Source organism: Pseudorasbora parva, chromosome 13 (assembly GCF_024679245.1).
Source record: "Pseudorasbora parva isolate DD20220531a chromosome 13, ASM2467924v1, whole genome shotgun sequence".
NCBI classification, from domain to species: domain Eukaryota; kingdom Metazoa; phylum Chordata; class Actinopteri; order Cypriniformes; family Gobionidae; genus Pseudorasbora; species Pseudorasbora parva.
The window spans coordinates 23,084,132-23,096,395 of NC_090184.1; the positions used below are offsets into that span (position 1 = coordinate 23,084,132).

At 36.0% G+C, this 12,264-nt stretch overlaps 1 protein-coding gene across 2 annotated transcripts; it reads left to right on the forward strand.

The window, feature by feature from the left end:
- Nucleotides 1–1,843: 1,843 nt before the first annotated feature.
- LOC137038149 (Rieske domain-containing protein) lies at nucleotides 1,844–5,169 on the forward strand. Of its 2 annotated transcripts, none has more exons than XM_067412595.1 (4): nucleotides 1,844–1,921; nucleotides 3,064–3,272; nucleotides 4,071–4,105; nucleotides 4,753–5,169. In XM_067412595.1, exons 2-4 carry the CDS (start codon nucleotides 3,110–3,112, stop codon nucleotides 5,032–5,034), a joined length of 480 nt encoding a protein of 159 aa, XP_067268696.1. In that variant the 5' UTR covers nucleotides 1,844–1,921; nucleotides 3,064–3,109; the 3' UTR covers nucleotides 5,035–5,169. The 2 variants fall into 2 exon arrangements, with proteins under 2 accessions (XP_067268696.1, XP_067268694.1); XM_067412593.1 differs by lacking the exon at nucleotides 1,844–1,921 and adding an exon at nucleotides 2,126–2,161.
- The last annotated feature ends 7,095 nt before the right edge of the window (nucleotides 5,170–12,264 follow it).

The window sequence follows — 12,264 nt, forward strand, 5'->3', positions numbered from 1 at the left end:
CCAAGTCATGTGTACTGTATGTTTGGCACACTCGCGGTTGATTCCGGCCCCTTTGCCATCTGTTATTGGCTATATCAAGCTCACGGTTTCACATGAACCAAAAGCATTAATTAGCTGCACAGTTATACTTACAAATGCATTCATGTATGTCTTTAATTGCTATTCAAGTTTGCCTGTGTTGTACTTGTTCAATGGAAATTAATAGGTCTTTTTTTTAAAATATATTTTTATAGTTTGATTCAGGTAATGTGCGCAAACAGTGTAGGCTACCAATACAATTATTTTCCATTTCTGCAGTTCTCTGAAGTACATAAAACATCCTGATCTTAATTCCCATGATGCTAAGTAGCTGTTAAAAGCAACATTTGGCCTTTGGAAGAATCTAGGTTAATGCATTCTAAGTCAGGCAATGAAAGGAAAATAGAGGGGTGGTGGAGGGACATCAAAAGCTATTTTAAATGTTTACACCCAAACGCATCAGGTCAAATTGAAATGCATTTTAAAATGATGTTACCGACTATTTAAAGTAGACTGATTGTGTATGTGCGTGCGTGCGTGCGTGCGTGCGTGCGTGTGTGTGTGTGTGTGTGTGTGTGTGTGTGTGTGTGTGTGTGTGTGTGTGTGTGTGTGCGCGTGTGTGTGTGTGTGTGTTTGGAGCAGATGTATCCTACGATGGGAAATGGGAAAACAGACAGAGGATGTTGCCAGTGCCCTAACTTATAGCTACCTTTTTATTAAACCCTTGCACATTTATGATTTCCGAAAGCCAGATGCTGGCTGATTGCTTATTCATTTCAAGTAAACATCTGTTTTGGCCTGTGTTGGAGATTCATACCAACAAACAAAAAAAAGTCTGAACATTAATATTTATTGACAGTAGGGTAAGCTTTTTATCTTCTGACTGAGTTTCAATTTTACCCTAACTATCTATAGCCGTTCGTTCCTAGGCTAGGCCTTTGCAATGTAGGTCCTATCCATTATATTTTGAGCCTGCATGTATTGAATTTATTACTCTTTATGTCTTTTTTAATTTAATGTGGGACCTGAAGCCAACCACTGTCATTCTAATTTTATCCTTACAGTTGGCCCGTTAGAATAAAAATTTCTCAGAAAACATAAAACATTATGCCAAAAGGAACAAGTGGATTTAGCCTATAATTGGACAGCTTTTATAAGAAGGAGCTTTGTAAACTTTTAAACTTCAAAATTAATCGAATTCTTTAAATTTTACAGGACATATCAGATGGATACAAGTCTAACTAGGTTGCATTTTAATGCGTATCAACAGCACCACCTAAAGGCCATTGTTCAGTGTCATGAGCTTTTACTTTAATTATACATATGGGCAGTTGACATGAAATACTAGGGATGATAACACCATGTGGTGTGATATAGCACTCAATACAATTTTTTTTTTTAAATGTATGGCCGTTTATATGCAGCATTTATGACCTTAATGGGGACAATACAGACAATGTATACTTTGAAAATGACTGTTTGGTGAAGGCAAAATAAAAAAAAGCCAAAGAATTAAAGAAATGGAACCTAAGATAGCCTACACTTCCCCTAAAAATGCATTTATTTTATCTGAACGCATGGTGATCAAAAGAATGTTGTCAACGACTGCTACGCTTTTTTAAAAGAAATACGGCACCATCTATATTATTTCGCTCATAATCTCTACATAATTCTCCATAAAAATAATTTAAAAGATTATAAAAGTGTATCCTTTCAGTAAGAAAAAAAACCTTTCAGTCTCTTCCTATCTAAACTCTTATTTTGAAACGCAAAAGCTGTGTATGGCCGGAAATGACCCAAACTTCAGTTTCGTGCCTTCCTCATTTATAAATTGTAAATGTTGACTAAATCGCTAATTTTGAAAATTATACAACCGACGTGTCAAAGTAAATGTCAAATATAGGTTCGTCTCCGGATGCTTAAACAGTTAACATAATATGTGCATCTGTCAACCGGCATACTGATATTTCACATTTGACAAAGTTAAGAGAAGTTAACCGATATTAAAACCACAGGTTCTCATAAAATGTAAATCAGGAGAGAGTAACGTTACACGTCATTCTTCAGAGGCGGGAGAATCAAACAGCGTTAAAATCTACTGTCTATGGTTAAAATGAACTTGAAGAACAACCACATGCCTTAGGTAACAATATGCGTTTACGTCATGTCGTAGAAGATTCCAAAGTCTGTAAAAGAACAGCGGAACGTTACCTCGTAGGTAGAACTCGTAATTACAAAAGGGCCTGCTTTTACCTGTGACATTTTGTATTTCCAATAAAGAAAAAGAAATACATTTCACAATTTTACATAAAATCTACACTGTCAACTCTTAACTTTTCTAAAGATTTGAACATTGACAGCTCATGTTCTTTTTGTAAACAAACAGAGAGATACTTGTTTTTGTTGTTGCCCTATTTCCATTCATTTTTATCGTAGTTACAACATGTAAGTTAACCTGGGAATCTCCAAAGGCATGTGTCTGTAACACACACGAGGGGAAGCATGATGAGCCTATGAATGAATAGTTAATTTGAAACAATTCTGATGTTTATAACAAGTTATTTTGACAGTAATAAACTGTGGTTTAACTTGCATAATCTCATAATGCTTTATGGCACTAGGGGTCTATTGCAGAACAATAGGATAAGGGATTAAGCCAGGATATTTTGGTGATCTTGTCATCTGTACCCTGAAGGCACATTCACACCAAGAACAATAACGATAACGAAAGATTATATATTAGATTATATATATTTTTTATCTATATAAAGAACTGTATATTAGCGGGGGAAAATGAGCCGGGATCACCAAGATATCCCGGCTTAATCCCTTATCCTAGTTTTGTGCAATTGGCCCCAAATCTTGATCTGGTCATTATCAGTACTTTTTAATTAAATGCATAGTTCAAACCCAAAAATGACTATTCTGCCATTATACTCATTATTTATTTCACTTGAACAGAGATTATAATTTAAATTTGTTAATCATTCAAAACTATCATGCAGTGTTTTCATTCATTTTGATTTTATTATATTATTTTTGTAGCCTACAGTTCTGACAGTGTGTCGAAGAATTCCGAAGGAGTGAAAACATGAGCTCTGATGAAGAGGTGGTGGCTGCATCCAGACCTTATTTTATAGGGAAGAAAGAAAACATCATTCAAACTCAACGAGTGCTGAAGACAGTTGGTGGAAGAGATGTTCTAGTGATGTACCACCAGGGGGACTTCTATGCCATTGATGCTCGTTGCTACCGTAAGTTGCATGCTACCATGAAATCAAATTGGACAATTAGGCCTATTGTTTGTTTTGGAATAGTGCACTATTTATTATATATTTTTTTATCGGTGTGCATGTTTTTATTTATTTATTTATTTTTATGTGAAATTAATGAAAATTATCCTATGATCTTAGGTGTATATCACATTCTTCTTTCAGACAAAAACAATCTGAGTTATATTAAAAACTGCCAGAACATTTTCATCTGAAAGAAGAATATGGTGTTTCCAAGCTTTATAATGGCAGTGAATGGCATGCCAAAATGTGAATCCCAAAAAAGTGGATCCATCCATTATAAAAGTAATCCACACTGCTCCAGAGGGTTAATAAAGGCCTTTTGAAGTGAATCGATGGGTTTGAGTAAGAAAAGTATTTAACTTACAAAGAAATTGCAATACCTCTCGCAGTTTAAAATGCTTACGCGACGTCCAACGCCACGCCAATTACACTTTTTTTGTAAGGTGAATAAGGAAGGCGGACTGCCAGAAGCATACTTTATAACGTTTAAATATGGATATTTTTCTCACACAAACCCATCGCTTCCCTTCAGAAGGCCTTTATTAATCCCCCGGGTCTGTATAGTCAGGTAAATCTTGGGGTAATTTTCATTTTAGGGTGAACTATCCCTTTAAGTATACTCATATAGTGTTTAATCCTTTTATTTTCTACAGATTGAAGGCCATGCACATTTTTTGCCTCTCATTAATATTTGCATCGTCAGACATGTTTGCATTACACTGTTTTATGCTTTCTTTTATGCTGTTTTTGTTGCAGACTCTGGAGGTCCTCTTCAGGAAGGAGATATAGAGGTGGGTTTTTGTGAAGCATTTTATTAAAATGAAAAATGATGTCATAAATGACTCACCCTTATGTCGTTCCTCACCCGTAAGACCTCCGTTCATCTTCGGAACACAGTTTAAGATATTTTATATTTAGTCCGAGAGCTCTCTGTCTTTCCATTGAAAGTGGAAAGTATCTCCTTTTCAAGAAGGACCAGAAACTTAATAAAAACATCATCAAAGTAGTCCATATGTGACATCTGTGGGTTAGTTAGAATCTCTTGAAGCATCGAAAATACATTTTGGTCCAAAAATAACAAAAACTACGACTTTATTCAGCATTGTCTTCTCTTTCGCTTCTTTTCGATGCTTCAAGAGATTCGAACTAACCGACAGATGTCTCATATGGACTACTTTGATGATGTTTTTATTACCTTTCTGGTCCTTCTAGAAAGGGACAGTATACCGTACATGCATTTTCAATGAAGAGACAGAGAGCTCTCGGACTATATAAAATATATAAAATATATTCCGAAGAAGAACAGAGGTCATTAATGACATCAATTAAAAAAATTTGGGTGAAGTAGCACTTTAAGTGATTGCTCTTCTTATTTATATCTATTTATTTATATGCAACAATTCTAATTTACCTTTATGTTTTTCTTTTCCCACTGAAGGATTTCGATGGACGGCCATGCATTGTGTGCCCATGGCATAAGTATAAAATTACACTAGCTGAGGGTGAGGGTCTCTATCAGGCAGTGGACCCTTCTGTGAAGCCTCTGAAACCAACTTGGTGCTCTAAAGGCATTAAACAAAGAATCCACACAGTGACAGAGTCTAATGGAGACATGTTCCTCACCTTAAACATCTCACCAGGGACCATTGACTCTGATTACTATCAAACTCAGAAGTATAGAGAAACTTTCTTGAAAGAAGAGCCGAAGAAAACAAAGTGACCTCACAGGAAGAGACAAGTTGGCTGACCAGTCAGCATGTTTCAAAACCCAGGTTGGCCTCCTTTAGCTGGTAGTATACTAGAAAACGAACTGTAAACTAGTTAACATGTCCCAAAACACAACTATTTATATTCAGTCTCTTTGAAACTGGTCTGGGAGTTTTTCCAATGTACTCTGGTGGTTTCCAAGTACTTGTTAAGTGTTCTTGCATAATGGACAGGTTTTTTTATGTTTAGAATTTTCATAAACATTATATATTCATAAACATTTCATATAAAATGTTCTTTGTTTTATTTATATTGTAAATTATAGTTATTAATCATTAGATCACTATATCAGAGCCCTTGAATGCAATCTCATGTAATTCCTGGCTTTTATTCCTCAGATTTTCTGATTTGGTGACTAGTGCACAGAGAACAAAATACATTTAGTAGAACGGGCACCTAAAACAAGCTCATGTTCACACTTTACAGTACTATGCAGTATTGTTTGTAGTGCCCTTATGATGTTGTAGCAATTTAATAGCTGCAAATAATGTAAGAAGTATTACATTCTTATTATAATACAATTTTCATAATGTAATACTTTTCTCAAAATGTAATAAAATCTTGAGCTCATAATGTAATACAATTTTTTACATTATGATACGTTTATTATATTTTTTACTCCCAAAGAACATGTCATATTTTTAATACTGCAATAGCTTTTAAAACATTTTTTAAAAAGTAGTATTCCATTAGTCAATTTAAAAATCAAAATCCAGTCTTAACCTGTGCAATGCAAAAGATTTAAATATTCAAGCAATTATTATTATTATAAAAAATTGTTCCTTTGTAATAAATTTTAAAAATCTAAATCCAGTCTTAATCTGCCTACAAAAACCACCATCTTACTAATACTGCTACTGCTGCTGCTACTAGTACTACTAGTAGTAGTAGTTAAAGGTGTACATTTTTTATCTTTCTTTTTACATACAAAACCCAAGACTTTTAGCAGGGGTGTTTTTGCTGTATTTTTTAACACACACACACACACACACACACACACACACACACACACACACACACACACACACACACACACACACACACACAAACACAAACACACACAAACACACACTTGTTTGTTTTTGTGAAATGTGGGGACACATTTCATAGGCGCAAGGGTTTTTATACCGTACAAACCGTATTTTCTATACCCATTTCATCCTGTATGATTTATAAGCATTTTGAAATATGGGGACATGGCCAATGTCCTCATATTTCACCCTCTCCTTGTAATACTTAAGTCATACAAATGTCATTATACACATTTGTGTCCTCATATTTAACAAAAACATGCCCACACACACTCTCTGTCTCTCTCTCTCTCTCTCTCTCTCTCTCTCTCTCTCTCTCTCTCTCTCTCTCTCTCTCACACACACACACACACACACACACACACACACACACACCTCATTGGTATTGATACTGTTTTTTGTTTTTTAACACATGGTTGATATTTATTATTTTACTGTCTATGGTCGAAACACACCGAGTACCACCCCAAAGTTCCTGGTTCCTAAAGTTTCTGCGGTTGAAACGCGGCTAATAAAAATGCATTTTTTGCATTAATAACAATGCTTTAAGACATATTTTTACATTTTTGAACAGGAGGGAGGTCCTGGGAGACGGGTCCTTGGGATTTGATGTAAGTTTAACAGTAAAAAATATACAGGACTGTAAAAAATACAGTAAGATTCTTTAGAAAATTGTACTGTAAATAGTAATACAGTATTTTTTTTATTATGTAATACGACCAGCTGCCAGTAAGTTACTGTAATTTCTACAGGAAATTTTTAACAGTGTATTTACCGAGTTGTTTACGAACTAAAGGTGGGGTGAGTTGGGGTCAAAGGTGACATGGGAAAATGAGAGACCAAGGATGGAGGTGAAAGCGGGTGTTTGAATGAGAGAAAGAGGTTCATAATCTGTGTAGGAGTGGTTAAAGGTATATCCTTGGTCTTTGGGGGTTGGGGAATGCTTAAACATAGCAAACGTAGATAACATTCCACAGCAACACCATTCACCACAGAAGATGTAGTTAAAATACAAAAGGATAAAAAGCAGACTTACTTTCCATCAAACAGGTTTGATGAAGGGGAATCAGTATAAGCACATTATAGAGCAGAGTATTTTTAATTTTTAAGAAAATCCTTACAACTTAAACAACAACTTAAACACACCTTAAAATAAATGCATACTTTATTTTGTTTAACCCAAAGACTGCAAGTTTAAACAAACCTTTCTTCAAACCTCGGGGGGTAAAGCATGTAAAATGACTCCACAGCAATGTGGCTTCACTCTTCAGGGGTCGACAAGTTCAAGGATGACTGAAACCTTTTCATATACTCATGACACTCAACTATGCTGCAGCTTTATGAGAAAGGTTTCCATAAAAAATTACCTGTTTAAAATTTTCAAAGTGACTGTGCAAGGCAATAAGTAATACAGATAACACAAAAGATTAAAAATAATAATTCTCACAGATCACCAGTTATGACATTGTAATACTCCATTTCTTAAAATGAATACAGCTACAAACATTTTGATTAGTCTTTGAATTCAAACCTTGTTCTTTTAGTGAAGTGATGGTTTTTAGAGCAAAATTCTAGTATTTATTAATTGGTCAGAGGTCATTTTATTTACATTCATTTGTTCTATGAACTGGCTATTTCCTTTTTTTAGATTTGAGTCTGGTTTATTTAAAAAGTATTGTTTAAATAAACAATCATTTAAAAAATAACCTTAATCAATTTAAAGTGTTGGTTCACCCAGAAATGAAAATTCTGTCATTATACTCAACACAAATGAAGATATTTTTTATGAAATCTGACGCCCACAGACAGCAATGTCATTACCACTTTCAAGGCTCAGAAAGGTAGTAAAGACATTGTTAAAATAGTCCATGTGACTACAGTAGTTCAACCTTATTGTTATGAAGCGACGAGAATGTTTTTTTTAAAAAACGACTTTATTCAACAAGTTATTCTTGTCTGTGCCAGTCACTGTGCCAGTGCCAGTACAGTACAGCACTTTCAAGCTCTACGGCAGAACAGCGGCTCACCACCGGAAAGTTTGGAACGACATGAGGGTGAGTAACTAACCCTTTAAGAACATTTTACTTATAGCTGCATCCAGCCGACATTTAAGGTCAGGAAGTTGGTGGAGCGGAGCAACTATGCCCTAACAGGGTGGGCTTTATACGATGATAGACAGATGATAAACAGTAACAGTTTAAGCATTAACGTCATAAAAGAGTGTTTGGGTTGTATTTGTTCTTCTAATCATAATAAGAGAACTTGTTTGTATATGCATTCAAATGTACTATTTCTCTTAAAAATGATGATCGTGTTGGTAAGTACGCCGTGTATCTTGAAATTATTTTTATAACACCAGCAAAGACCGTTTACACACATCTCCTTCTTCTACTTCTTCCAGCGTGCATGCTGTTGAGTTCTGTTGACAACTATGTATGTGTCGCTCAACATACGTCACTTAAATTTTGGGGGGGGGCATGTTTTTGTGACATGTGAGGACACAAATGTGTATAATGACATGGGTATGACATAGGTATTACAAGGAGATGGTGAAATAGGGATGACATTGGCCATGTCCCCACTTTCCAAAATGCTTATTCCAAAAAAAAACAAATATATTTTTTTTTAAATGCAGAATGTTTCAGGTAGAGGGATAGAGTTTAGGCAGTGTAAGGGGATAGAAAATACGGTTTGTACAGTAAAACCATTATGGAATGTCCCCATATGTCACAAAAACAAAAATATGCGCGTGTGTGCGTGTGCGGAGGTGGCGGCGCCGGCGATGGCTGGAAGAGAGCAGGAATGTGTGTATCCCAGACTGGAAACTGTGTGTATAGACTCCAACATAGATGTAGATAAACTTTAAGTTGAAACATTTTTGTTTGCTATATGGTTTATAGTATACACAAATTTGTATATCTCGGCCTAATTACAGGCCTTTTCATTTCTTTTCACAGGCCTGCACATATTTACACTATATTTGTGCTGCATATAATATACAGTTGCTAGAAAAAGTATGTGAACCGCTTGCAGAATCTGTCAAATTTAAATAATTTTAACTAAATAAAAGAGATCATACAAAATGCATGTTATTTTTTATTTAGTACTGTCCTAAAAATAGTGGTTTACATTTGTTTGTTTTTTTACATATTCCACAAGACTAAAAAACCCTGAATTTATTAAAATAACCCCGTTCAAACGTTTATTGACCATTGATTCATTTCCTTTATGATCCACGGCTGTTTTTTGTTTTGTTTTGTTTTGTGGTGATTTTGAAATCCATCTTTTCACAGTGAGGACAGACATCGAGGGACTCGAACACAACTATTGAAGAAAAAAAAAGCTTCAAACATTCATTGATACTCTAGAAGGAAACATGCTGCATTTAGAGCCAGGGGTGAAAACTTACTGAATTTGAAGATCAAAGTAAATTGTACTTTATTTGACTTCCAGGAAACAGGTAAGTATCTTTCTGATGCTTCTGACGGGGAGTTCTAAATGAATACAATTATTTTTAAACTAAATAAGAAATATTTTGGACACTCTCATCGTGTTCAAAAGATTTCCCCTCCTGGCTCTTAATGCATTGTGTTTGCTTCTGGAGCATGCAGTGAATGTCTGAACCTTTTTACAGTTTTTCTAAATTGCTTAAACACTACTTCTGAAACCTTGCTCCATTTTCTGAAACCATTAAACACAAAACCTCCTCTTCAAGCACTATTCACAAAACCTCCGACTCCTCTTGCAAAATGAAACTTTCGCCTCAAAACAGTTTTACCTGTGTTCAAAATCAAACACTGCTCTCAAATCCTAAACAAAGTGATCAAAATGATAAGCACTATCAAGCAATCAGTAAACAATACAGCAAAAAATAGAAAACACATTGTTCAAAACAGTTCTCAGGCAGAAGTAAATTTTAATCTCAAAACAAATTTCATATTTTTCTGTCATTGTCTTGTGATCATAGTTGCTCGAAATTGGTCAGAAATTATTACTACTCTGCTTTGCTTTGCAATTTTTTGTTCTTCCTCTTACTTGTAGCCCCATTTTTACCAACTCATTCTCATGAAATGCATATACATCACAAATTGTATTTATTGTGCGATTTATACGGCACAATTATTTTTTATGTGCATATGATTTGCATTGTCACACCATTGGGTAGTTTTAGTTGTTTAGAGTACGTGCACATAACACAATATAAAGTACATATCATATGCACACGAAAACTGCGTAACATATACACATAAAAACTAATTTTGGCATATAAATCGCACGATAAATACAATTTGTGCTATAGATATGCATTTTCATTAGATTAGGCTGATTTTTACAGTACTGTACTCTGCACCTCACAAACACAAAATCTATTGAGCAGTCAGTAGCCTACTGTAAACAAATGGAAAGCAACATGTTCAGGGCAATACGATTTGTTCATTGTACAGTATACAGCCTACAATGCACTGTACTTATATTGGTTGTGTCTCATCATTTGAAACAGATTTAATCAGTTTTGAGTGGTTGTGTTCAATCAATGACATTGTGTTCTCCATTTGTGTTTGATTGTGGCCACTTGTGTTTAACCCGTATGGATGACGTGTGCATTAGAGTGCAGAATGTGTCTTGACAATGAGAATGTGTTTAGAGTTTTGCTGAAAAGTCTAAGTAAGATCTGCAAATTGTGTTTTACCATGTGAAATGGTTTAAGGTATTGACAACAGACTGCACAATTAGCTAAATGAGTTCAGGCAACTAAGAAATTTGTTCAGCCGATGGGTTTTAGTGTTTTAGCATTTGAGAAAAACTGTAATAGTTGTGTTTGAGTCCCTCAATTGTCCTCAGTGTGAAAAGATGGATCTCAAAATCCAACAGTCACTGCTGGAGAGGGTTCAAATATGAAAAAGATGCTAGAAAACTGAAGAATGTGCATGACCTGGAGGATTTCTCTGAAGAACAGATTAACTGCTCAGGACAAAGCAGAAAAACAGCCGTAGATCATCTAGGGAATGACACAAAGTTCACAATATATACTTTTGAAAGGGACATTTGAATAAATTCAGCCATTTTTTGTCTTGTGGGATATATGTAAAATTAGCCTGATGTGGTCATACTCAAATCTAGTCAGAATGTGAGTCTGAAACTGCTCCATTGGGTTGTGATTATGGGACGTGTTTCAACCGAACCAGGAAAGACCTCAATTGGATAGACCTACAACCAATCAGAGCAACGAAGCGACGCACTAAGTTCGGCTGGGATCCAGGCTAATGTAAAATATCTTATTCAGGATAAATAAAAAATAACGCATTTTGTATAATCTCTTTAGGTTTTTTTTTAATTATTCACATTTCACAGATTCTGCACGCGGTTCACATACTTGTTCTTGCAACTGTATATCATAAGCAACGACTGGCTAGACGACTGGGTCAGAGCATCTCCAAAACTGCAGCTCTTGTCGGGTGTTCCCGGTCTGCAGTGGTCAGTATCTATCAAAAGTGGTCCAAGAAAGGAACAGTTGTGAGCCGGCGTTAGGTTTATGGGCGGCCATGGCTCAATGCTGCCCGCGGGGAGCGACGGTTGGCCCATATGCATATGGTCCGATCAAACAGACAGCTACTGTATCTCAAATTGCTCAAGAAGTAAATACTGGTTCTGATAGAAAGGTGTCAGAATAGCAGTTTGTTGCGCATGGGGCTGCATAGCTGCAGACCTGTCAGGGTGCCCATGCTGACCCCTGTCCACTGCCAAAATTTCCAACAGTGGGCAAGTGAGCATCAGAACTGGATCACAGAGCAGTGGAAGAAGGTGGCCTGGTCTAATGAATCATGCTTTTTTTACATCACGTGAATAACCAGGTGCGTGTTTGTCGCTTATCTGGGGAGCAAGTGGCTTCAGAATGCACTATCGGAAGAAGGCAAGCCGGCAGAGGCAGTGTGATGCTTTGGGCAATTTTCTGCTGGGAAATTTTGGGTCCTGCCATCCATGTGGATGTTACTTTGACATGTGCCACCTACCTTAGCATTGTTGCAGACCATGTACACCCTTTCATGGTAATGGTATTCCTTGGTGGCTGTGGCCTCTTTCAGCAGGATAATGTGTCCTGCCACAAAGCAAAAAGGGTTCAGGAATGGTTTGAGGAGCAAGTTTGAAGCGTT